The sequence below is a fragment of the Dermacentor silvarum genome, chromosome 7 (genome assembly GCF_013339745.2).
Source record: "Dermacentor silvarum isolate Dsil-2018 chromosome 7, BIME_Dsil_1.4, whole genome shotgun sequence".
In the NCBI taxonomy this organism is placed as follows: Eukaryota; Metazoa; Arthropoda; class Arachnida; order Ixodida; family Ixodidae; genus Dermacentor; species Dermacentor silvarum.
The window spans coordinates 59,150,185-59,177,307 of record NC_051160.1 but is presented as its reverse complement, the minus strand read 5'-3'; the positions used below and the strand labels follow the sequence as shown (position 1 = coordinate 59,177,307).

General features: G+C 44.9%; 1 protein-coding gene across 1 annotated transcript in view; it reads right to left on the bottom strand.

Moving 5' to 3' along the window:
* The window catches only part of LOC119458087 (5'-3' exoribonuclease 2-like), a 94,201-nt gene that overhangs the window by 30,455 nt on the left and 36,623 nt on the right, over positions 1 to 27,123 (bottom strand). The window contains exons 7-20 of the mRNA XM_037719901.2: positions 26,606 to 26,656; positions 25,785 to 25,892; positions 22,321 to 22,370; positions 22,095 to 22,220; positions 11,940 to 12,019; positions 9,871 to 9,928; positions 9,419 to 9,476; positions 7,957 to 8,006; positions 7,815 to 7,862; positions 6,075 to 6,131; positions 4,645 to 4,788; positions 3,014 to 3,102; positions 1,355 to 1,439; positions 1,203 to 1,253 (exon numbers count right to left, since the gene is read on the bottom strand). Coding sequence (XP_037575829.1) covers positions 1,203 to 1,253; positions 1,355 to 1,439; positions 3,014 to 3,102; positions 4,645 to 4,788; positions 6,075 to 6,131; positions 7,815 to 7,862; positions 7,957 to 8,006; positions 9,419 to 9,476; positions 9,871 to 9,928; positions 11,940 to 12,019; positions 22,095 to 22,220; positions 22,321 to 22,370; positions 25,785 to 25,892; positions 26,606 to 26,656 — 1,055 coding nt within the window. The remainder of the gene's footprint in view (positions 1 to 1,202; positions 1,254 to 1,354; positions 1,440 to 3,013; positions 3,103 to 4,644; positions 4,789 to 6,074; positions 6,132 to 7,814; positions 7,863 to 7,956; positions 8,007 to 9,418; positions 9,477 to 9,870; positions 9,929 to 11,939; positions 12,020 to 22,094; positions 22,221 to 22,320; positions 22,371 to 25,784; positions 25,893 to 26,605; positions 26,657 to 27,123) is intronic.

The window sequence follows — 27,123 nt, the reverse complement described above, 5'->3', positions numbered from 1 at the left end:
AAGGGAGACTAAGCAAATGTATGCAAATCTGAGCAACTCTTACATCAAAGACAGGGAAGCCATATAAGGCGAGACCCCTTTGGAAGTCCTAGCAGTATGGCTTGCCACTGCTGCAAAGAGCTGATGCAGCGGTGACGCTCTGCACACTCACGCACGAGCTTACATTGGCCTAATGGAATTTGATAGAAATTACAAACCAGTGCCCATGTTCGGTGGATCCCCACTGACAGCATCTATGGCTTGGAGTAGCACTCCCTAATGCCTACTCCTTCCATAACGGAATGGTCAGAAGTCCCACATGTGAAGTTTGTAGGTGCAAGGAGACAATGGTGCACCTTCTGTGAGATTATCCTCGTTTTAGTGCAAGAAGAAAAGTGCTCCGCACTACACTCGACGAGCTTGACAACCATCCCCTTACAGAAAACAGAATTCTTACGGAAACGGAAAACGGACCCCTGGCCACAACCAATATCAGCCCGAATTGCTCTAAAGGTGCTAGTGTGTTTCTTAAAAGCATCGGGACTGAATAAAATACTGTAGTTCTCAGTTGCCCTCCTCATAGTTGTATGGGCCAATTCTCTTCATATCTTTGCATCTTTTTCCCATTTTGTCCGCTCTTACCCCATGCCTCAGAGCAGAGCAGCTAACTGGATAGTTACCCTGGCTAACTTCTCTGCATTTCATGTCTTATTTCCTCTCCCTCTCTTGCATGCCACAATGAGAAATCTACTCAATACTTTGCAAGCGCTTCACTACAGTGCAATACCTTTGCTACATCCGAGTTATTTCAGATACTTCACTCTATCCTATATTGGCCCTTTTACACTCTCCAGTACATACGACACATGTTCCTGTGTGCTATAGCAGCTCTACTGGCAACGCTGTCTGGCCAAATGTTCCGACGCCCTGATCATTTGGCTGCTTTGGGGCTCTAATGCAGGTAGCACTGCTCACTGTTCTCTGGCCGACATGTGATAATGACCATGCCTCAACATATCTCCGCGCTCACATGAAAACCACTGTGCGACTCCTCTACGCAGCTTCGCTGTAAAAAGTGGCGCACACAAATACATTCCTCGCTCCACTTCCTCTATTTCTGGCCTACACTACATATACTGCTTCACATTTAAAGGGCAGCATGAAAAGATGCACAGGACGAAAGACACAGAATGACTGGACATATACTGTTGTGGTTCACTTGCCTGGTAGTAGTAGCGAAGAACCCAGCAGAGTCCTTCAACATAGGCGGAAGCCTGCATTAACAACAACCACACATTAAACTGACGCCCGTGATTGCCGGGAGAACAAAACAAAACAAAAAAAGAAAATGCGGTCAAAGAATGCAAACACTTGCCACGTCATGCCGAAAGGCTATGTTGTCGGGCCCAATGTCAAACTTCGACACATAGTAACGTTCCCTCCAGCCATCTTCCCAAAGTCTGTAATGGAACGAGTAACAGTCACGAAGCAGGTTCTCACTCGCATGCCATGAAAAAAAAAACAAATAAAAACGGAATCACAATCATCAAAAGCTGAATTACCCCCTTTCATGGCAATGGCCTCCCTCTATGATTTCTTACTTCTTCTGTCTTACCCACCTTGTCACTCCAAATGATGCATCTGTTGACAATGCATCAGTTAAACTAATAGCCAATTTACTGATTTTTGACTGCTGGGTTTTAGTGTCCCAAAGCAACAAGCAGCCAATTAATGACCGTGTGTTGGATGCTCCGGAATAGTTTGGATCACCTCGGGTTCTCTAACGTACACCCAAAGTACGATATCAAATGTTTTTGCATTCTGACCTCATCAGAACGCAGTTATAATGCATCAAATGTCCGTAAACTCGGAGGGATTTGACCCTGTGCCAGTCGTCACTCATTGCACTTGCTGTCAAGCAATAAGCTCAGGATTGGGGGTGGCCAAGAAAAAAAAAACAAAAAACAAGTGCACACTCCCTCTCCGCAAACAGGTGCCCCTTGCTACTGCGAGGCTGGCGTTCCCAGAAAGTTTAGAAGTTTAGTGGCTAAGTGCGCTTTACAGGCGAAATTTCACTAGCAGCATGAAATCATCACAAAATTCAGCAATATACAGTCGAATCTCGATAATTCGAACTCGAAGGGGCCTGAAAATTTGTTCTAATTAAAAGAAGTTCGAATTAAACGAACGACTTATTTTTGCAGTATTCGTGCACCATAGCACGATGTACGAACGGTGCGAGTCATGAAATGCGGCGTGTAAGCACGTAACGAGCGAGGGCCACGAAACTGCCCACGCCGGCCAACGCACGCGTCCCGATAACGGCAGAAAACAAAACTTCAGGGAGTGGGCGGCGCCGGCACGGCGACGTGCGCATGCGCGTGCAAAGATCGTCGAAGGTGAGGGAGGAGGGCAGGAGAGAAGCGGATTTGGCCTTGGCAACGCCGTCGCTTCGGTGGCAGTGGCTTCGGTGGCTCCCTCTCAACTCCCTTGTAGCTCCCCCGCCTTCTACTGTCTACGTGCGCGCCCGCCGCCGTGCCGGCGCCGCCGCTCCCGCCGGCCTGGCGCCCGCTTAGTCCGCTCCCTGAAGTTTCGTGTTCTGCCGTTATCGGGAAGTTGGCCGGACTGGGCCTCGGCCACTGCTTCCCTCTGTGCAGCAGCCGCAGCGTTGGCTGAGACGTCGGCATGTAGACGCGTGTTCCGGCACGACGGATAAACGGGGACCTTGCCATTTGAGAGTGAAGTTTCTAGAGGGAGCAAGTTGTGAGGACTGATGCAACAGCATAGCAGATGACCGAGTGAGCCGGAGTGTCAAAATGTCATAATGCCCAGCTTCCGCAGGACCATCCTCTGCGTCATGACATCACGACCCAGTAACCTCCTGAGAAACAAAACTCGCTGTGGAGAAGCCATTATATTAATTTATTCAGGGCACTCTCAGGCTTGCCACAATTTCTTTTTAAGGTTTCAAGGCCCATTTAAAAGAAAAATGAATACGAGGTTAGTGCAGTCGCTACTTGCTAAGCATGCTTACCGCACTTCATCATGGGGTTCCTCCTCCTCCTCTGAACTGTCCCCTTCGTTCTTACGCTTCTCGCCTCGGACATCACTGTCACTGTGAGCCTGCACAAACAAAGTGAAAATGTGCAGCATGATTTGTGTGTCCCTATACAGAATGATGCATAAATAAGAGCATCAGGTACACGTGACTATTCGAACTGACATGTTGGCTTGTTCACACCCAAATTTCACACGGAGGTTGCACTTCGTGGTGCATGCAGTTTAATATAACGCTTTCTGCATTACAGTCATCGACCGATAATTCGGACTCGACGATCAATGCCTGAAAATATGAACAGTCGTGAGTCCGAAACATCGGATTCGCCGGAAAACAAATGACGGTTACAAAAGTGGGAAAAGAAGTAAAATTAGTGCCACACTCTGTTGCAAAAGGTGTACCACCTTTCCAGAAAGGGCAAAGACCGGTCTAACGATGATTACTACTTCGATGTGACAGCACTAATGCTGATACGGATAACCACAGGAAATTCGTGGAGGTGTGATGGTGGCCTCAGCAATGAATATAACCACTGACGGGCACATCTGTATGACTTATTGCCAGCGCTAATGCAATAAGCATCTTCAGCTATCTGCTCAGCAGTGCATGTGGCATAGTGCATAGCGACGGCACAAGCTTACTGCATGTTTTTAATAGGCGATAATACATACACGTCGCTTTACTCCTGCCTTTTTTTTTTTTGAGCGAGACTGCTTCAAGTGTGCGCCACTAGCATAAACAAAAGCAATCCACTATCGCCACGTTTGCTCAAGATCATGCTGCACGTGTGCACAGCCAGGAGAGTCGCGGGCACGAGAAAACCTGACTGCACAGGTGCTGCCATCTACTAGCAAGGACGCACAATGATGGCACAATGATGGCAATGATGGCATGTGCTTAGTACGCAACATGCTGCCCACAAACCGCACAGAACGATAAGCACCACGTGGCAGCAGGTACCACATTTTAATGAAGCAGCGCCGGTTTCGCTCAGTTGTAGAACGTTGCGTAAATTACACAAATGAACACACACACACATCGGGGAAAGCAGGACAAGTCGTCCAATCTGCCCCTGTGGCCCCTGCCAAAGTTCTGAAATGCTGCTCGTCTTTGCCCTGTTGCATGGTCGTGCGAGAGAGGCGGAATGTTTCCCGTAGCATGTATTTTACGTAACATTTGCTGTGACATCACATTTATTTTTGTTAGGAGCAGCGCGGCGCATATCAAGAGACACAAATTTTGTATATGGCAGTTATGTACTACCTTTTAGTGTATAGTTATAGCCAGGTGCATATTAACGAGGTTTCAGAATGAACAAAAGCTGGATGTCCAGACGAACTCAAGCGGACAAACTATTTATGCTCAAGCATTTTCGTGAAATCATGTGTACTGCCACCCCTGGCACAAGTAGTCAAACTATGGCAAAGTGCAGATATAACACGAGACCTAAGTACGTGCCACTGGCAGAGTTGGCAATTCACAAAAAAAAAATCAGGACCTTGTGACAACATGCCAAGTTGCTCGTTTACACCTTTTCAATGCATAGCTATGTCGCCTAGTGAGCACTAAAAACAAAAGCGAGTGCAAACAAACAGTAGCTTGCTTACAGGTCTAAGCATGGATTCCAGACGACCGTTGGCGTTGGATCCTCCACCGTCGCTGAGGTTCCGGCGATGTTCCATTACATCCCGGCGCATGTTATGGGCTTCCTGCTTGGCGTTTTGCACTGGCGAGACGTGCTGCCCGACAGCCTTCAAATGGAAGAGTCAGATCACTCAGAATTCGAGTACAGTGACAGCTCTGTCCATGCACAACTAAGCAAAGGGTGTAGGGACCCCCAGGGTAAAACGAAGAGCTTTTGGCTGAAACGGCTGCATATGGCAGCAGTTAAATCATAGCTGATGTTTCCCTTATGTTTTCCCATATCATTCTTACGGAATCCACATGACTTTAATTCACTGATTTCACATTTACCCCAGAGAATCCGTATGATTTCTGTAGCAGCATATGGGAAGCATGCAAGTATACAGATTTCCTGAAGCATGCAAGATCACTTCAGAAAACAGGAGATTCCGCAAGAGGCATTTAATGAAATGGAGCCTCGTTAGTTTCACACAAAAAACACCTAGCACGACTTCTTATAAGAAAGTAGTTAACGAGTGGCATCCTGGAGACATATTCTAGGACGGTCCCTTTAGGAGATATCACTCTCAGTGCACGCGGATTAAGCAAAACCGGTTGAGGTGATTGGCTGGTTGAGCAAAACCACTCGAATCATCCACCGTGTGCTACGTCATGCAAAAGTGATAGTATTGTCGAAAATGATCGTCCGAGAATGCCACCCTTGCGTGCATAGACCACGACAACCAAGGGGATTTAATCGAAGCTGCAGGCTGACGCAGGATAATAAATGAGCATTATTAAGGCAAGACTAAAAAGTGTAACAAGCTCCTTCCATTGTTGCAACAAATGGTGCTTCAATTGCACTACTATCAGGTATTATAAGCATTTGAACAAATTTTATGGAAAAAGAAAGAAGCAAGCAGCGTATAAATAAATTCTGCGGTTTTATGTGCCAAAACCATGACCTGATTTATGAGGCACGTTCCAGTGAGAAGACTTCGAGTAAGTTTCACCACCCAGCTTTTCTTAAATGTGCATCCGATGCATGGTACACAAACACTCTTGCATTCCTCTCCCCAATGAAATGCGGTCGCAGGGGCCAGGAATTGAACCCACAACCTTGAGACCAGCCACACAACACCATAGCCTCTGAGCTACCGAGAAGCAGTGTATACATAAGGAAACTTGCATATTCATACCCACTAACTGTAGAACAACGAGGCATGCAGGCCAGAGTACTAGACGCTACAATGCGAGATATGCTGAGCGACTATTACAACGAAAGGCTGCCAAACTAATCTAAGCACTGCAAGATTACAGCCCAGATATCAATATGTGCTGCCAATGCCACATAGCAAACCCTCCAGACACAAAAAAAGAAAGAAAAAAAATGCCATAAGACATTAGTGCTTACAATTGGGGCAAACTGTCCACCTGGTGTCCATGCAGGTCTTGCCTCTGATTCAGCCTCCTAAAGCCAATATTGATGAAACATGAGCACCAAGCCACATGCAACATTATCTATGAAAAAATACACACACACATGCACACACACATATATATATCTATATATAAAGAAGATAAATACAACATTTATGGTATGTATATACTTCCCCCTTTCATTTAAAAGGACTGGCTATTAGAAGGCTATTTACAAGGCTATTAGAAGGGTCACCATCCTCACTACAGAGTTATGAGATACAATGTAGACATGACTATGAAATATTCTGCTTTCAATATGCAGTACTGCATTATACAAACTGGAGAAACACTCTTCAGCCCTCTAAATGTTGAATTTCCTCAGAAAGCACACTAAGCATCATGTTTTTCTTTACAATCATTTGGTCGTTCCTATGAGCAATCTTTAAGCATTAAAGGAGCCATGCAACACTTCTTTCGGGTGACCATCAAAGAATAAAGAGAAAAATTATGATAACACACACCAACCCAAGATGTTGGTCAGAGAAATCAGTTACAATTCAAAGGTGGCATGGCCAGTGAGGACGAAGAAAAAAAGATACACAAGTGCTTACTGAATATTAATCATGCCCCAATATCAGCTTCCTAGGAGCATGCTGAACCGTGCACTATTTGTGAGGTCTTTTTTTTTCCCTCTGCTTCATATCTCTTTCGCCAATACTTACTAGGATAGATTGGTCCACTGTTATTACTGTCTGTTATATTAAAGAGGCACTAAAGGGGAAAAAAAAAAATTAACTGAAGCTGTATCAGTAAATTACCCTTCTACAACACTGAAGAACTCACTTTTGCTGCAAGAAGAGGCTTCGTAAGCCAGAAGAGAAGCAGAAACGAGCGATTCATGGCACCACCCCCTTAAAGTTCCCGCACTAGCTCGGCTCGACGACATGAATTTTTACAATATCTGCTCGGGCCTAGTTAATCTTTGTATTGGCAATGATGGGCAACATTGCATTTTAAAGGAGACAAAGACTACATTTAGCAAGATTCAAGAACATTTACTGAGCCCCAGCGGCCCGAAGTACGAAAAGATATTTTGAAATCAACGACGTCACGCTGGTGTACCAGCCCTGGGGTCTCGGAGCAACAAATTTAACCGACTTTAATTCTCTCTTATAATAAGCAAACTGCCAATTAACGAAGATAAAGAGTTCTAAAAGAATACCTTGTTAGTCTAAGGTGATCTAGTGCTTTTCTTTAGCGTTTCCATTTCCGGCGTGCTTTCTCAAACAAAAGTTCAGTTGTGTGCAAGCCCTCGTGGTGTTTTCTTTCCACATCCTTGGCAGCAAAGTGGCGAATGGGGCAAGTTCGTTGACTTTCATCGTGAATATCCCAAGCAGTGGAAAGGAGCTCAAGCAACAGCACCTGTCCTGTGCGGCTCTCCAATTCGGTCATGTTTTTTTTTTTTCTCCCCCTTCTTTTTTTCACAATAACATTCTTCCTTTTTGTCTGTCGTGCTACTATAAACACGTAGTGGGTCCGTAGCAACTCACTCAAACGGCAATGCTGCCATGGCACATTTCTGAAGCGTTCCCGCGTAATTATAACGGAACTCGGGTTACACTAAGCAGCCTAGGCGTGTTAAACAACGCCACATTTTTCCTTGCAGCGTTTTATACTTGTGCCATTACAGCTTCTCAGAGAGCCAGCAAACAGAGATAATAAACCCACTTGCCATTTTCATCCTCTTCTTCTTTTCCTTCATCCGCCGCTTGAAGTTCAGCTGCAAGTTGGGATGCAAGTCACAGTTAGGCAAGCCGAGTACACTATGTAGCCTGACCCACAGAACCTAACAGCATTCACGGAACACTGTATACCTCATTCTGTTGACGGCGCTTGAAGATTTCATCTTCTGCTTCGCCAAGCTCTGCACAGAAATGTGTAACAAGATAACTATTGAATACCTTAATAGTAATGCACTGCATGCTTAACACATTGTGCAGCCATTATAAGAAGGCACAATAAGTTTTAGTGGGTGAGCATACCATTTTTTTTCCCTCTGATGACTAATGGTGCTCAAAAAATGCAAGATCACAGTGGTGGCTGAATGCACAAAAATGTTTTATCACCTGAATCACCTTTTGAACACAGTAAGAAAACGTTGCCGATCTGTCGTAGAGGCTGCTATGAACAGGTGATCCAAATATGACTGCCGTGCGTGCCGTAGGGAACTTACAATCTCGTGTCAAAAACAGCGAAGAATCGCTTGCTTGCAGTGCCTTCATGCAGTGTCATTGAAAGCAGTTGGCCCACCAACGCTATTGGCTCTTTTCATAGTGCAGCCGCGGCTGGTCACATACGCAGCCCACGTGCTGTTTTAGATTTAGATGCTAACTGCCGCGTGTTCAAAGAGGAAGCGTGGCATCATATGTGCTGTCTTCCCGCACATTTAGTACTGGAGGTTGCGTGATCTTGAGTTTTGGAGATGCGTTGAAGCGAAAGGCAGACGAAGCATTCACTCCGTGCTGCTGGCGTTTTTCATGATGGCGTCGTCCCGCTGCAGGCAACACTATCAGCTATGGGGGCTAAGTGGACACGAAAGCCTGGCTGGCTTCCTTTGTACCGACGATGTGCAACATGGCCTGAAACTGTATCTTTCGTCGCCAACTCTCAAATTCAACAAAATTAATTTTGTTGTCACTAAAATTTGCTTTTTCCTATAGCCAGATAATTAGGAAAACTTTGCATCCCCTTCTGTGCAAGAAAAATATATCGGCAACTGTACTTATTTGCATAAAAGGTATAATTTCAATATAACTAAAATTTTGATATAACGATGCAAATTGCAAATTTTACAGAGTTCGTTATATCGAGGTTTAACTGTAGGCCATTTGAAACATGTCCAAATGATGTGCATTCTCATAATAAGTCTTTCGAACCCATTGTTGGCGACCAAAAAAAACAAACATTTCTTGCCCCTGCAAAGGCAGCAAGAAATTGCTTAGCATCCCATGCATACCGCAGCATTAGCAGCCAATGCAGTTACATTACTTCCATTACTTGCATCACTTTGGTTCTTGCACCTTCTTTGTTTCAAAGTTCTATGAGATTGCAACCACCTCGATTGTCCTTGTTTTTTGACATCTTTTCGCAGCAAGTCCACACAATGAACAAGTACTCATGAACGACTACTTTTAAAGAATAATTGCGCTTTTTTTTTTAATAAATGTGCTCGGACTGTAATTATGTACCTATGATTTTTTCCTTTCCACACTTATTTGGTGCTTCCCTGAGTTCAACAATAATGGGGGACAACATGCAAAGTTTTTTTTTGCTTACCTGACATAATCAGCTGCACCCTGTTCATAGCAACATAGCCATTCTCTGTTAGGTAGCCCTAGAATACAAAACTCAAAATCAGAATGTGAAATTTCTAGCGCCAACATTACAAGTAACATGACCTCCTTACATAATACTTGACACTTAGTTTTCAGTGTTTGTTATAAAAAAATTACAAGCAAGGAAATAAAAGAACATCTATACAACTATGCGCTAGCTATAAGCTATTGGAACACGAAGCCTCAATGAAGCATTGAGAAAACAGTGTGACTACAAATGAAATTCATTGTTTTACGTGTACAAAATCTGCATAAGCTGAAACAAGTGACATTTACACTTCATACCCAAGTAGTTAGTTGCCAATTTCCGACTATTTTGCTGCACTGGCAAAATAAATACATACCAGATGAATAAACAAATGACCTAATACAACAAGGAACACAATTTCGTACCCCAGTTCTGTGTACCGCTTTCTTGTACAAATTGACCAGTCTGTCGATCGCACCTTCCCTGCGAAGAGAGTTTTTTAAATTTTTTTTTAAATTTTTCTTTCAGCAAAGCAACATGTTTGGAACACAGAAAGCATCAATGGGCAATACGATGACTGCTGGGACAAAATACTGATGTGACTAGTACAGTGGAACTTCGTTGATACGATTCTGTGTAATCTGTTTTTCAGGATACATTTTTTTTCCCCAATAATACGATTTGGTTGGATAATATGTTGGATGTAACAATTTTCGGATGATACGCTTTATTTTCCGGTTCCCATGAAGATCGTATCAACGAGATCCCACTGTAGATGGAGAACATGTGATGAGAGGGATCTAACTATGAAGGAAGCAGTCACTACCGGCACTACCTTATAATCCAAAGAAAAGAAAAGTTACAAGAAGATTGGTGGCTCGAGAAATCAACAGTGGGTATACAAGGGAAGCCTCAGCCTGGAGCCAATGTTTCGACAAAGGGGTTCGTATTCCTCAGGGCAAGATAACTGCGTTCCTTTGCAACATTTATATACAATGTCTGAGACTTTGTTCTATGCCTAATTTTTCGGACCTGCTCGATTATTCGAACTTCCTTGGGGCACTGCCACTTACTCCATAGAACCAAATGTATAATGGTGACTGAACTTTTGGACTTCATATCACGCGTCACTAGGGGTTCGCGAATAGTACTTTTTGAGACCAAATCGAATACAAATCAAACAGTACAAGAAGCAAACCGAATCGAATAGTTTAATAATGAACAGTCGTTATTACTATTAATATCAAACAATATTCACATCCTAGTATTCTTGAAGTTAGCAAGTTTCATTACATGGTACGCTATGAAGCATTGTTTATTGAAATCACAAATGGAGGAATAGGAGCAAGGAACTAGTTTCTTTGCATGCACAGGACTCTTCATAGAGTGCGAATGATCACTGCATAGCCTGTTAAGTATGGCTATCTAAACTACAGAGCCTGCTCCACTATGCAAATTCTTATGTTTTATGCCTATAATACGGCTATACTATGCCCACGGGGGTGAAAACTTAGGTTACTTTAATTTGCTCCAATTTTATGTTTTAATTGGTTGCAGTTGATGTTTTGAAATATTGTAAAAGTATTCGAAAAATATTAGCGTTTACAAATAGTGCATATTCGATTTGAAGATCGAATCGAAGAGGTCACTATTCGGTTTCTTATGCGAAAGTTTAGAATATTCGCACACCCCTAAGTGCCAGGCAAGTTTTCGGACTGATTCACCCGCGCATTGTCGAAAACATTCTGGATACGAATAATATTGCTGGCATGCACGCTGTCACCCATGCTATCCAGGGTGCTTGCTTTCGTTGTCAAGGCGATTCCTCGGCCTCCCAAGTGCCGTATGGCCACTGCATTTTGTCAGCTCTGCACCACACCCCAACTTTGGTCGCCAGCTAACGCAGAAGTGCTGTTGGTTAGGTCTAGCGTTATGGAGTTGGTTGGCAACTATACGTCGCAGGAAGCTAGCCCTAGATATATTCGTACCCACAGACTACTTTAAAGATCAGGTGTGAGATCACACACACACAAGCATCAGAGCTTGGGTTTGCAAGCAATCAGGAGGCAACTGCCGCGAAACGCCAACCTAGTTTCAAAGCGTGCATACTTACTGAACGAAATGGTGTAAGCTCATGTAAAGCATAACATTTTACGCAACACAGCCTAAACTGACAAAATATAATGTAATCAAGGTTGCATGCAAGATCTGTACTTCTTGATGGGCTGCACGAAGGGTTACAAAAGATTTACCCGTGGCCTCGACCATCCCAAAGTTTCAAGCAAATATTTCAGTAAAACATAACATAGAAAAAAAGCTTGTGTAAACATGGCACTGTAAAAAATTACCGAAATAATTTTACACTCCAAAATTCATTTTTTTGGACTGCAGGATAACTTAGACTTTTTTACGAAGACATTACGAATACTTGGACTTTTTTACAAATACATTAAACAATAAACCGGGTATTGAAAAGTGAAAATGGAGTATTCACCTGATTTCTAAGGATGGAAGGTGGGGAAGGAAGTCGTTGCCCACAAAGAAGCACATGAACACCCAATCGTCAATAGCTCTCTGAAAAAGCAATATTCATAGAAAAACACAGCATTATTGAATAGCTTACTGCCAAGAGATTAAAAAAAAGGTGTCCAAAATATGTCACACACTCTAATGTTCTTTTCAGTTGAATCTTATTTGGTGTAATACAACTACTGCTATAAAACCCATATGCAGTGGAATCTCAATACGATCTTCTTGGGAATCGGAAAATAAAGCGTATCTTTAAAAATTTTATCATCCAACGTACTATGCAAACAAATTGTATTGTCGGGAAAAGAGAAAAAAAGAAACGTATCATCCCGAAAAATGTATTATGCAGAATCGTAACAATGAGGTTCCATTGTACAAAGAAACCATAGTAACAATGGCCTAACACTTGACTGGACTGCTGTCCCTAGGTAGAAGCCAAAGTAATTTTCTGCATTTTCATGGCATTTGTGATTGGGTTAATCTGTTATGACCGACCTCATTTTAGTAAAGTTCAAATAGGGCACGTTATAGAAAATTATTTGTTCCGATCGTCACTTATAGAAACACAAGAATGATAAGTCTGCACAGGAGTGGCACATGTGTGGCCTCTCAGGATTATGCAGACAAATGTTTCCAAGTGTGTTTCCAATTTTTTTTTTTACTTGCTCTTTCTTGTTAGTATCTGCATGTTATCATCACACTTTAATGCACACCATTATTACATTGGCAGTGTCCTTGCCCCCATGTTGTGGGCCCACCAATTATACTTTTGGGGCAATTTTCTGGGGCAATGAAGGGAAAGCTACGAAGGCAAAGCACGCATAAAAGAGAGTTCTTCTGAAAAAAAAAAAGTGCCACATTTTTCCCCTAATCCAGGGAAGAGAAAACAAACACCTTATTTACAACAGCTAAACAAGACAAAATACACCAGTGAGTGTTAAATCTGACTTATTTTACTGCCTTTCTCTTCCGTGTCTTGGCAAATGTGAAATCGTGGCACGTGAAGCTACGTAGATTCAGTATATGCTCCAAGAAACCACAAATACTGTCAAGTGCTGTCAGACTAATTGGTGCAGTAACAAATGTGCAGATGCCACGCCCCATAGCTTTCCCTTCATTGTCACAGAAAGTTGTCCGCGAGTATAAAAATATATTCAAACTAGCGCCACCAATTTCCTGTACCAATCTTTTTAACATTCTCACCATCAAAGCAGTTTAATCAGGCTGTAAAATTAGTTGGAAAATTCTATTGTTTTGTTGTCTGCAGCCGTAACAGCAAAACCGTTGCGAAATGTCAGCATGTCACAGTAGTTTCCGCTTCCAGCCAACTAGAATGCTTCGCTATTCTATGCAGAATCCACTCGTGTCCCGCTGATAGTAAAATACATCCCAAGCTCTCAAAGAACAAATGGCGGCAAATGAGCTCGTGGTAGCGAAAAGGCAGGGAATCGGAACCGGTTGGGTGCTGTTTCAAAGAGGCTACAATGCCCCATTTCGTTTTTTAGATGACGTTTTTTACTAAAACTTGCAGTTAGATAGGGAAAAGTGCCGGGAACAAAAATGAAGGTACTGAAACTCCTCCAACCAAAAGGATGTGGAATCATAACTGCCGACACCAGCTACAGTGTCAATTCTTGCTCGTACAATTCGGCAGCACTTTGGTCTGAAAACCAGATCTTTAGTGTCATTCTTGTTCCCGGTGCATTCCTCCACCGGGACAATTATCTAAAAAACGAAATACGGCATCTTGTAGCTCTTTCAGTACGGCGCCCAGTTCCGATCACCTATCATCTCGAAACTTCAAGCGCTTCCGCCATTTTGTATTCGAGAGCTTGTGATATATATTTTACTACCAGCAGGACATGACTGTATTCTGCACACGAGAGCGAAGCATTCTCGTTGGCCGGAAGCGTAAACTTCGGAAACTACTGTGGCTTGCCGCTATTCTATGCGAAGGCCTCTGACATCATCGTCTTGGCCTTACGACTGCACGTTAGCCACGCAGTGTATGTCGCTTCGGGCGAAGAAAACAAAAAATGCAATGTTCAAAAAGTAAAATATCACCGCAAACCAATATCAACAATCGGCAATGCACAAACAAAGCACTGCAGAACCATGATTTCCAGATAACAGCGCAGTAGCCGCCAACCCTATGCAACATTGGGTGATGCCAGCGTGTTCTTGCCAACTCAGGCTGCATAGGGTCGTGTCGACAGGAACGCTTGAGCGGCTGTTGTTCCCATGTTGGAAAGACAAAGATCGTCGTTCTTAATCGTTCAAACAGACGTAATGCGCACGGACAATTGCCCAAGAACAAGAGTTACGCCTTCGTGGCATCCGATATTGCACTAGCGCACGTCCCGTGCCATGCTATCATGCTGTATGCGGCACGCCTGCACCTTGGAGGCGTGCCTTGAAAACACGTGATCCCACGTGAATATCTTCGCTGCTTTCGAAATCCACGCAAGGCATTCACTCCCTCATCTCGAAGGCCGTATCATCTTCATGGTTGGACTGAAGCGAGGTTCGCGCTGACGTGGTTGCGCTTCTGTGATTTTGTACTTCGTGTGTGCCCTCTTTTTACCGTGACCGGGTTCGAATCTTTCTATGTAGCTGTAAGGCGATTTAAAAAAATGCTTGTCATTTATGAAAGCAGTTTCCATAGGAGAGGGTCGGAAAAAAGTAAATGCACTGAAATGTTGTCCTTATAATCTTTAGAGATTACATCTGGGATTGTTATAAGTCGGTTCGACTGTATAACAAACTACCGACACAGCAACCACTTCTTGCGGGACTGTAGAGTTCATTATAAACGGGTGCAATTAGTATTAACTTTCTATGCTGTTCTGTTATTGATTCATATTAGACTTTTCTTATTTCATTCTTTTGTGTTCAGTGCTATGTGTTATTTTTTCACCCATATGTAAAGCTCATGTATGGGCACTAAGGGAAATAAATATGAAATGAAGTCAGACTATACGTACAGTCGACTCTCGACTGTAGTCCAATTAAACGAACTTCCAATTAAACGAAAAGTTCCAATTAAACGAACTTCCAATTAAAAGAAAAGCACAAAAAACGGCACCTTTATTAATTTCAAAGCGGAAAGTCTTTAATGAAAAATAGTCATTCATTTTCGTCTGCTTCTGCTTGCCGAATCTGAATGCGGCAAGCATGTTTTGCAAGCAGTAGACGTGTCCAAGTGCTTCATCGGCGTAGCTTGCTCCAACAAAAAATCGGTGCGCGAGAGCAAAACCCGCAGCTACATCGGCAGCCCTCGGTTCTGGCTCGTTTTCGATGTCGTAGTCAGCGTCGGCGTCGCTTTCATGAATGCATTCATGGGGCCGAACGATCTGCACAATTTCGCTGTCCGTCAGTGGACCGCATGTTTTCACAGTGCTGTCCACGGTGACGTACTGTTCAAAACGAACGTCACCGAGAGCGGCGCCAAAGCTACCGTCGTCGAGCTTACTTACTTGCACTTCCCCCGGCGGACAAGAACCATCCCCTGAAGTTTCCACGAAACCACAAGGCCGGAAGCAGTTGGCGATAGTCTCATCTTTCACACGGCCCCAAGCTCGCGCTAGCATGTGGATGGCACTAAGTACACTTACTTCGTATTTCGAGGAGTTGTCCATGCACAAAATCATGCGCTCAACGAGATGCTGCCTGTACAGGACCTTTACATTTTTTATTATGCCTTGGTCCATCGGCTGCAACACCGACGTCGTGTTTGCAGGCAAGTATGCAAGATGGATAGCATTCAAGGTTGGCACATTCATGTGGGCACTGCATTGGTCCACAAGGAGCAACACCTTGCGGTTCGACGACGTGAACTTGCGATCAAGTTTGGTGATCCACTCTCAGAAAATGTCGCACGTCATCCACGCCTTCCTGTTTGAGGCGTAGTCCACAGGAAGTGTCTTTACGCCTTTAAAATGCCTAGGCTTTGCGGCCTTCCGGATGACAAGCAGGCGACATCGTTCGGTGCCAGTCATGTTTGCCGCGATCAGAACCGACACCCTTTCTTTACTCTGTTTGCCTCCAGCACAGTCGTCGTCCTTGAATGTCAGGGTCTTGTCTGGTAGCAGCTGGTAAAAAAGCGCAGTTTCGTCTGCGTTAAAGATGTCAACCGGCTGATACTTGCTGAGGTACTCGCGAAGCTTTTCAGCTTTCCATGTTGCGCAAGTTTCCGGGTTGACAAACCCTTTTTCTCCACACACACACTCTTAAATATCAGGTCATGATGTTCGAAGCGCGTCAGCCACCCATCCGACGAAGCAAAATCGTTGATATCCAACATTGCTGCAAGCGATAAGGCTTTCGCTGCGACGACCTCACCACTGAGGGGAAGTTTGTTATAGCCAGCTTCTTTGATCCAAATCAGCAATGCATTTTCCAACTCGGGGTAGGCGCCGGTGCGCATTCGCTTCCGTGATCTTGAACTTGTCATTTTCAAAAGCATCCAATATTGAAAGCTTATTTTTGATAAAGTTTGAGAGCGTGTTAGGCTTAATGCCGTACTTGCGTGCGATGTCTTGCTTGGCGGTGCCTCCTTTGTCAACTTCTTTCAAGACTTTCGTTGCCAGGTGAAGTGTTCAGTAAGAACCGCGAGTTGCCATTATCAATCATCGCCACTACGACACTCAAAAATCAGAAGCGTGGAGATACGCGCGTAATTAACCCAACACGCGACTGTTGCACTCGACGAAAAACAAGACACTGGACGAAGCCTACGAAACACCGGTGCTCACTAAACAATCTTGCCGTTTCAAGAGATGTGGTGCTGCGGACAGCGGTGATGGCGATAACAGTGCGTTGCAGGCAGCAGCGATGGCGACGAAACCAACGCGGTCAAGTAGCTGTTTTGGCATGTGAAAAATTTAGCATTTTATTGAAAAGTTACGGTAGCCTCGAGGCTCTCAATTGAAAAATAACTTCTAATTAACCAATATTATGAGATTTTAACTTCGAATTATCGAGAAATGTTTTCCGTAGTGCTGCATATAAAACTGATGGGACCACTCCTTTACTTCTAATTAACTGAAAATTCCAATTAAGCGACTTTGCATTATCGGGAGTCGACTGTAAATGCAACAAGCACATTTTGGCATTCTTGCGATAATAAACTACATACAGCCGAACCCGGATATATCGAATCTGAAGGGGAGCAGAAAAAAGTTTGATATACAGTGCAGTCCACTTATAACGATACCACATATAACAATATGTCATTTATAACAATGAGTCGACTTAAGAGTATCAACTTACGCATTGGGCTATAAGAAAAAAAAAACATATATAATGACATGTTATTCACCGTATATCAGATATAACGATCGAAATTTTGCTTGTGGGCGGAGTTTTTCATGCAGAATAATCGTGAAATTTGCGTTCCTAAGTTGCCCTTAAGCGAGACGGGGCGAAAAGTTTGCCTGCACGAGTTCGTATCAGCCGCCACTACCGCCCAGCGCGCCCCGCTTGCGCACCGCACCGATTGCGTAAGCAACGGAGAGCATTGCAAGTTGGCGCAGCGTGCACAAGATGGCGCCAGCCGCTTCGCGTCCACGTTGCCAGTAGTAGTTTGAGCGTCCATAGAAGAGGAGAAAAAAAAAAAGCAAGAAAGCGTAAGCAAGCGGCACCTGCACTCCCTTTACAATTTTCCTCTCTCTCTCAGTGAGTGCGGAAATGCGCCGCGGAAGCAGCAGAAGGTGCACCGACGAAGCGCAAAGCTGTGTCCTACGACTGAAATGAAGCAGCAAATTTTGCAAGACTCGAAGTACGAACTCACGCAGTCGATGATATCGACGATTGATTATGAAATCTGGGAGCGCCACGATCATGAAGGCTAGAAGCAGTGGCCATGCCAATTAACGAAAAACTACCATGGGTTTTCCCAACACAGTCGAAGCAGCTGACATTACTGAACTCTGGGAGCACGTCGCTACTGACGATGAAACAGGTGGTGCTTCGATGGAGGAGTTCCTGAGTGCAGATAGTGCTGCCTCGTTCTGCAAAGAGATCTCCGACGGGGCGATTGTTGTTGCGACAGACGGCGGCATTGTGTGATGACAGCAGCGGCAGTGACGACGAGATTGACAATGGCCCGTCTTTGACACCGACCCCGATGTTCAACCAAAGTGCAATGTCGTCGATCGAGTTGCTCATTAATTATGGGGTTTTACGTGCCAAAACCACGATATGATTATGAGGCACACTGTAGTGGGGGACTCCAGAAATTTGGACCACCTGGGGTTCTTTAACGTGCACCTAAATCTAAGTACACGGGTGTTTTTGCATTTCGCCCCCATCGAAATGCGGCCGCCATGGCTGGGATTCGATCCCGCGACCTCGTGCTCAGCAGCCCAACACCATAGCCACTGAGCAACCACGGCGGGTTCGAGTTGTTCATTGATTTCGTGCACGCTAAATTATAGCCCCCAGTGTTCGTGCAGCAGCTGGGCGCGATGCACATCGCAGTTGTGAATGTGAAACTTCCGCGAAAGCAAGTGCAGATTTCTGACTATTTCAGGCCGCCTAACGTGTGAGATGCTATTTACAAGTATAAACATTTTATTTTTTACAGCCTACTTTCAACAACGTCGATTTTTATCGCAAGTGGCAAATTTGATTTCGGGACTATAAGGTATATGCGGCAGCTTTTTTTTTTCTTTCGTTTTTTAACGGCAGCTCAGATATAGCGATAATCGGTTACAACGATCGAATATTTCGTGCTTCTTGATATCGTTATAAGTGGACTGCACTGTATAGGTATTTCGATATGTAAAACAAAAATTGTATAGAAAAATTTTCAAGTTGATTTTGCTGCTGTTCATTATACACAATAATTTGGTATATGCCGATTTGATATATCCGGGTTCGACTGTATAAGGCATGTGCAAATTTTCAAAACTTTCAAATAATGAGGTAACTACTGTTTTACTCGATTCAATTCTCAAATCAAATACAGTTGAACCATTTATAGCAAATTCAATAGTTCCGTGAAAAGTGGTCTTTGTATCAGTAGTTTGTTATATGTGGTCTCGCCCTTCAAAACGCATAAATATAACGACACTGAAGCTGGCCGCGGCAGTTACGACGACACCACTTTGATCCGAAAATCATATGTTTAGTATCTAATTTTTTGTTACCGGCCCTCTTCCGCATCTAGCTCAAAGTTTTCGTTAAAAATGTCATCTAAAGAGTACAATGCAGTGTTTTTAGCTCTTTCAGAATGAAGCCCGGCTGGTTCCGATCACCTGCCATTTCGAAACTACGAGCGCAGCGGCCGCCATTTTTTCTTTGAGGCTTGTTATATATTTTACTATCAGCGGGAAATAAGTGGATTCGGAGCGATAGCGAAGCATTCTAGTAGGCTAGAACTGCTGCAACAAGCCGGCATTTTGCACAGGCCTTGCTTTCTATGTCACTTTGATAAAAAAAAAATTAAGTTCGAAAGGTAGAATGCCATCGCAATTTTATTGACAATGTAAACAAAGCGTCGACGAACCGCGTTCTCCTGATAACACTGTACGTAGTAACGTCTGCCGACTCTAAACGGGAGTGCTACTATCGTGACATCCGAGACTACACGCTATGCTGCACAGAGAACAGTGCAAAACTGAAGTGCCGCCGTCATGGCCTCCACGACAGCACTGGCGCATGCTACCACGGGGGCCATGGCCGCCGTTCTGGCTCGACCTAAAGCCTACCCAAGCTTGGTTGAAAGCGAGTGACATTCCTCGCAGCTTCTGAAATTCGTGCGCAGTGATCGTTCATCTCGGTGGTCGTATCTTCGTCGCTGTTGGACTGTAACGAGGGGCATGCTGCCGTGTGCCCACTTCAGTCGCAATTTCGTGCTTCGGAACTTCGTGTGCCCTCCTTTCACTGCACCCGGCTTTAAAGTATTCGTTGTAAAAGTACGGCACTGCTGAAAATGTTCGTTATATCTGGGTGCAGTTTCAATAGGCAGTGTCGGAAAATCGTTAATGCAGCGAAATGTGGTCGCTATAACTGATAAATTGTTATATCTGGGATCATTAAAAGTTGGTTCAACTGCAGCTGCTACAGTAGAATCTCGATGATACCGATCAGGGCTAATACAAATTTCCGGATGATACGAATTTTTCTGTGGTCCTGGCCGAGTCCTATTACTTTGCAACGTGCTAGAGAACGGATGTTACGAATTGATTTTCGGCCCGCGTCGGTTGATACGAATAAACCCTGCCCTACCGACGACCACGAAAGAGAACAGCGCGCAGTCACGCACTTTCTCCCTTTCTCTTTTGGTGCGGAGGCGCGGACGCCGCGCCAGACAGCACGGAGGTCGCGACTGGGCGCGAAGAGTTTGAAGCGGTGGCGTTTTTGCTGCTTTTCCTTTTGTGCTTTTCCCCACGCAGGTGTGGGGAAGCGCAGCCGCCACAGCGAGCGAAGGTTCGTGCGGTCTATCGTTTCAACGGAAACTAAGCGGCGTAAGCACAGCGCATACAAAGGTCAGAGCCGTGTGGAGATAGCTTTCAAGATACGGTGCGCGCAACAACACCGACAGTTGGCACAGGCGCAAAGTACAAGAACGCATTTGTTGGCAGAGTAAAAGCCCCCCCCCCCCCCCTCTCTCTCCCTCCCGCGCTGCCTTCCCGCTTTGCTCCTTTCGCGCGGGAGATTTCGTTGCAAGTTACACTTGCGCCCGGTGGCAAGATATGCATTCGGTGCCGCAGCACAGCGTCGCCCCCCCTCCCATACCCCCACGGCCTTTCGCGCGACGAAGTCGCGTTCACGTGAAGGCGCGCGTCCCCCGCACGCTTTCACTCGCACATACGGCGTGCGGCGACGATTTTATCGCCCTTAGACTCGTGCTCTACGTCTCATGCTCCTCCTCCGCATCGCGCTCGTTGATCTGCTCTCCCATCGGTGAGCGCACCTCGTTGAGAAGCGTGCTCGCTAGCGCCCTTGTCGGCGAGATTTTCCCGCGGAAGTCGCATTATAACCGGTAGTTCGTCTCACGCGGCTGCACTGTAAGCGGTATGCATATACATGGAGTTCTATGGGAGGGTAAACGGGAGTTAGAAAAGGCCGCGTTGTAGCCAGTTCTGCACTATAAGCGATTACGTTATAAGTGGTCTATACTGTAAATCCTTTCTACGTGTGTGTGCCTGAGTGAGTTCACCTCCGACTCTTTAATTTAGCTAGTTTTAATTGTGTTTCGATGATACGAATTTCGGCTAATACGAATATTTTTCGTGACCCCGTGAGATTCGTATCATCGAGATTCCACTGTATTTGCAAATTCAAACAGCAGTCTTCAAATAGTTTTCGAACACTTCAGATAATCGAGTGGCCAGTATCAAACCCAAAAGTGAAACAAAACTGCAATAAGTTTCCTCCCAGTTCCAATGGATATGAGACACAAGGTGCAGGCCTTATACAAGAATATATGGGACTACTGAAATTTCATTAATCATACTAACAAGTACTTTTATATGAGTCACAAAGACAATCTACAACAATTGCATAATTGAGCTGGCTCCACGAGGGAAGGTGAAATAGGTGTTTCTACACAAGAATAAGTCCTACGTGTTTTATTCCGAAAGAATAGAATCCATCTCTCTGGGATTTGCGCCCATGTTTAGATTAACAATAGCTCCCGTTTCACCCCTCCAGGAACTGCCAACAACACACAAGCTACCACATTTGCATAGATAAAGGCAATTTTCAAAGACGTTTCCAGCCTTATTGTGCACCTGAATGTGAGACTTACTGCACCAAGTTCAAAAATTGTTATCCATGCAAATATGGTAAATATAGACCATTGTTCAGCTGTTTTACTTTGCATATGCCAGACAGACTTAACATGTACCACCAGCATAAATTGAAACACGAACTAGGCTATGCATAATTACATAAAAATTAGACGTTCCTAATTGCTCTGTATCTGGTTTACAAATACGTAGCATAGTCCCAAGTCTCTGAATTAGTCACTGTTACAAATGCATGTGAACCTGGAAAAAGAACATTGTACTTATTGCAGTACTTTAGGAATTGTTTGCGTTTGAATTTATGCTGTTAGCCTTGAATGAAAAAAAAAGAAAGAAAGAAAGAAAATGAGAAATGGTGATCTTACCTCAATGTCAAACTCAAATGGGAGATTATCCATTCGGAGCTCGCGCTCAAGGTACTCGTGCAAGATGTTCAGGCGAAGAAAGATAAACTCTGTCTCTGCACCCATGGGCTTTTCAAGCTCATCAAACTACAAAAACCAGAAGAAAGGTTAAAAATACAGTTATCACATCAGACGAATCAAATATGCAATGAGTAAGCGACAACTTCAGTCAACACAAAGTGGTCACCTCTCCCGTCTTTTCCTTGGCCAGGCCTTGGCAGTCCTTCATTTCGTGTCCTAAGAGAAATGATGCCAGGCACCAATATAGTCACTGCATACGAAAACAGGAGTACCGTATTTACGTGAATCTAACGCACACTTTTTTTTCTGATAAAACGGGTCCAAAAATCGCTTGCGCATTAGGATCGAGTACGACCATAAATCTGCAATACCACATCTCCATCGGCATTTCAAAATGACCCGAAATCTGCGTTACCATATCTCCATCGGCATTTCAATATGGCCACCTCGCACGCGCTTTGAGCCTAGCTGCTGTAGCTTCCTCATGTACTGTAGTATGTGTGCTTAGGCATTAGTCTACCATCCGTCTGCCTGTTTTCTGCATTTGCTCTACAGTGGAACCTCGTTAAACCGTACCTGCTTAAGCCGTAGTTTCTTATTAAATGTAGTTGAGACGAATCCCCGACTCGGCTACCCTTTAATTTAATGCGTTTGGTACCCGCTTTAGCCGTAGCGGTACATCGGGTACCTGTCGGTTAATGCGTAGTATTCACTCGTCGAATACCCATCATACTCCATTGCAATCTCGCGCTCCTTCGGCCAACCGATTCTGCACGCAGCGCGCTAAGCGCGAGCTACGCGTTGCATGCGTACGCACGGATCTCCGTGGCCATTGCGATGCCTAGCCTCCGAGCCGTGCCGCGCTGCGCACAATCTCGGAGTAGTAATCTTGGAGGCCTCAGCGGAGCGATCTAGCGAGATCCCGTCGTCTGCGAGTGCTCTCGCGAGATCTCGCGTGACGCCGTTGCCGGCGAGAGCAGTCGGAGCAGCCGTGGACGTGCGCACATGTGCGCAGTTGTTTTGTTCGCCAGCCGTATCGCACGTGTGCTGAACTTTGCGACGACTTGAGGACGCGACGTGATCGTGACAGGACTGCCCGAACTTCGCGACAGTGATCTGCGGACGCGGTGTGATTGGGACAGGACCGCACAATGTTGAACAGGCAAGTGAAGCATCGCGTGATGAGCATCAAAGAAAAGCTGGATATAATCAACGACATTCAACGTGGAGCAAAGAAGTCCGTGTTGGCACGGGAGAAAGGCCTGCCACTGAGTACTGTTTGTGGCATTTGGGCAACGCGAGAGAAGGTGCTTAATGGTGCACCGTCCAACCTCAAGCGTTGCCGTTTAAGGGGCTCGAGTTACCCAGACGTCGAGGAGGCTTTGGTGCGTTGGCTAAAAAATGCAAGGGCAAAAAATTTGCCTGTGACCGGACCCCTTCTTACCGAAAAGGCGCTGTGCTTCGCCACACAGATGGGTCACGACAGTTTTGTTTGCAGCAGTGGCTGGCTCGCTAGGTTCAAGACGCGGTACAACTTAACAACAAAGGTTGTTTCCGGCGAAGGTGCAGCGGCAGACAAAAGCGGCGCGGAAGACTGGGCCAGCGGCAAGCTGCAACATATATTGCGAGACTATTCCCCAGAAGATATATTTAACATGGACGAATCGGCACTTTTTTTTAAGATTTGCCAAACCGAACACTAGCTTTTAAAGGGGAAACCTGCACAGGCGGAAAACAAGCGAAGGAGAGACTATCGGTCGCATTTGCAGCCAACATGGCAGGGACTGAAAAGCTGCCGCTCCTCGTTATCGGCAAGGCCGCAAAGCCGAGATGCTTTAAGGGTGGCCGACTTCCGTCAGGCGTGTTCTATCGTAACAACACTAAAGCCTGGATGACCTCGAAGCTGTTTGAAGAGTACGTGCGCCTAGTGGACCGTCGCTTTACCGCCCTCGGAAGAAAAATTGTTATGGTCATAGATAATGCACCGGCTCACGTGGAACTTGAGAACCTTTCTGCCGTGAAGCTGGAGTTCCTGGCAGCAAACACAACCGCACTTTCACAGCCCTTGGACCAAGGAATAATTCGGTCTGTTAAACATTTGTACCGAAAAAACATGCTGCGCAGGATGCTTCTGGCAATGGAAAGTGGGAAAACTTACAGCATCGACATGCTGGGCGCGATACATTTGCTGGCGTATTCGTGGCAGCAAGTAACAGCCGCAACTATAAAGAACTGTTTCACGCGTGCACAGTTCGTTGTGTCCGCCCAAGAAATCAATCCAAGCGAAGTGGATGCCGATGAAGAAGCGGCTGACGACAGCGACTGCGAGGCGCTGCTTGCAGAAGTTTTGGATCGACAAGGTGGCGGCGACAGAGTGCCGTTTTCGGCGTTTTGCGACGTCGATAATGACGTCGAAACTTGTGAAGATTTGTCCGACAGTGACATTGTAAACTCGCTTAGTAGCAAATTATGCAGCGCAAGCGATGGTGAGGACGACGACAACGCCGAGCTGGAAGATGTGCCGTGTCCGTCCGTTGGCGAAGCAGCACGAGCTCTAGATGTGATGCGGCTGTTCGCTGAAAAGAGAGGGTTAATGGACACATTGGCCTTCCACTTGGACGGCTTCGAGACTGCAGTTGTCGCTGCGAGGCCGCCGAAGCGGCAAACGAAAGTGACTGATTTTTTGCGCCCTGTTTCCACAAAATAAAGAAGTTTTTTGGTTTTCTTGCGAAACGCGTTTCATTACATAGGCAGGTAAGTGCATATTTATTACTTTCGGGTAAGCCGTAGTGCCGCTTAGCACGTACTTTCTTCGCGTCCCCGTCAGGTACGGTTTAACGAGATTCCACTGTATTAGCACGAAGTGCCGAGTTCATCGTGATGCCACATTTAAAAGTAAAGTGATCATGTGTGCGGAGACGGACGGAAATCAAGCTGCGTCATGGGAGTTTGGAGAATCCGAAACTTGCGTGCAGGACTGGCGTAAACAGGAGGACAGGATTTTCGCAAGCAATGCAACGCAGAACGGTTTCAGTGGACTGAAGCAGGACATATTCTGCAACGATCCTTTTCAGTGATACAATCACCCTGGCCTTCTCTTGATAGCGATCTGCGACGGGACGGGGAGTCCGCCGCGCGCTGTGCTTTCGCAGCTTATAGTTCGCGTTGAAGCGAGAGGTGTGCTAGCACGAAGGTCAATTCGCTCGCCACTGCTGCCACACTTCGTCACTCCAGCGTTTTGACAGCGAGTTTCCGCAGTCATCGAGCGAGATGTGCTCATGTTTGCTTGTGCACGCATGACACAATGCTTAGTAAGCGAATGTTCACAAGTTTATACGGCCGATAAAACTACTATCCTTACTTCGTATAGCTGTCTATAATTTGCTATTACAATCAATGCTTCGCCTTTTTGTCGAAACTGCGACATTTTTCATTCATCGCAACTTTAGTGCATTAGGAGTAAATCTTTGTTTTTCCAAATGAGAGAACATTTTATTTCTGTATGAAAGCATGAGGTGCGCGGTACTGTAAAGGATTTTTTTTTAATCTTTTGGCCACGGAAAACAGGTGCGCGTTACAATCGAGTAAATACGGTAATTTGGAGTGAGAGAGGTGTTCAGCTAAACTTACCGAGCTGGCCACACAGGTCACAAGGTCTGGGCTGATTGGGCTTGAACTCTTCACGGATGATGGTGAAGTTTGGTTCGTGGGTGGCTAATCCCAACATAATAAGGTCAGCTGGAAGAAAAAAAAGAAAACGCAGATACTGTGTGTAACCATCCTGACGAACCAAGAACAAAGTTATAGGAACCGACACATGACAGAGAAGAATTTCCAGACTAGGAAGAACTGTTTGCTCTTTTCTAGGCGTGTGCAAATAGTGATTTTTCAGACCGAATTGAATATGAATCGAATGATGCCAGAAGCGAATCAAATCAAATACTTTTCGAATAGTTTTCGAATAATGAACAGCCGTTATCACAATTAATATAAAATCATGTTCACATCTCAGTATTCCTTATGTTAGCATGTTTCTGTCATTACATCATATTATACTTTATGAAGCTTTGTTTAATAAAAGCACAAGTGGGCGTTAGAAGCAAACAAGTAGTTTCTTCACAGGCACATGGCTCTTCGGAGAGTGCGGCTGATTGCTGTACAGCCTATAAAGTATCACTACCTAGGTGGCATAGCCAACTCCTCTGCGCAAGTTCTCATGTTTTACGTCTATGCTATGGCCACGGGGGTGAAAATGTACCATACTTTAGCTCCAATTTTATGTTTATTTGGGTGCAGTTGGCGTTTTGAAATATTTAAGAATTATTAGAAAAATATTCGCATTTACAAACAGTGCTTATTCGATTAGAAGACCGAATTGAATAGAACACTATTCATTTCGTTATTCGAAAGTTTCGAATATTCGCACACCCTTATTCGCAGCTGCAACTTACCATCTGCTCCACAGAGACAGTGATGCGTGTTTGGGTCATGCTTGGGGTTAGCTGCACGAGAGAGAAAAAAAAAAAGAGAACAATAAATTTAGTTCCCACCAGCAGAAATCTATTTTGTTTCCTTCAGCAAACAGATAAGTCTAAAAGGCACTTCTTAACGAAGTGTCGCTTCCAAGGTAATTTGGGTGTTGGTACATTGGGAGACCCACCTTCACATACTCCCTACATTTCCCGATTACAGTAGAACCTTGCACATACATTTTGGAAAAAAATGCAAGAAAACACATACACACCAGGAAAACGTACGATCCGACGTCGCAACAAAATTCAGCATAGTGAACTGTAGCTGACACCTACGTGATGTGAAGTGTTGCGCAATCATTGCAGCACGATATGCACATTGTCGTTCTAGTGGCTTCGGCAAGCTTACGTTTGCGCACCCCGAATTCGGCCTGGGTCAGCAGCTTCTTCAAGTGGGGAATTTTGGCGAGAAGTTCTGACGTGACCACTCGGCACGA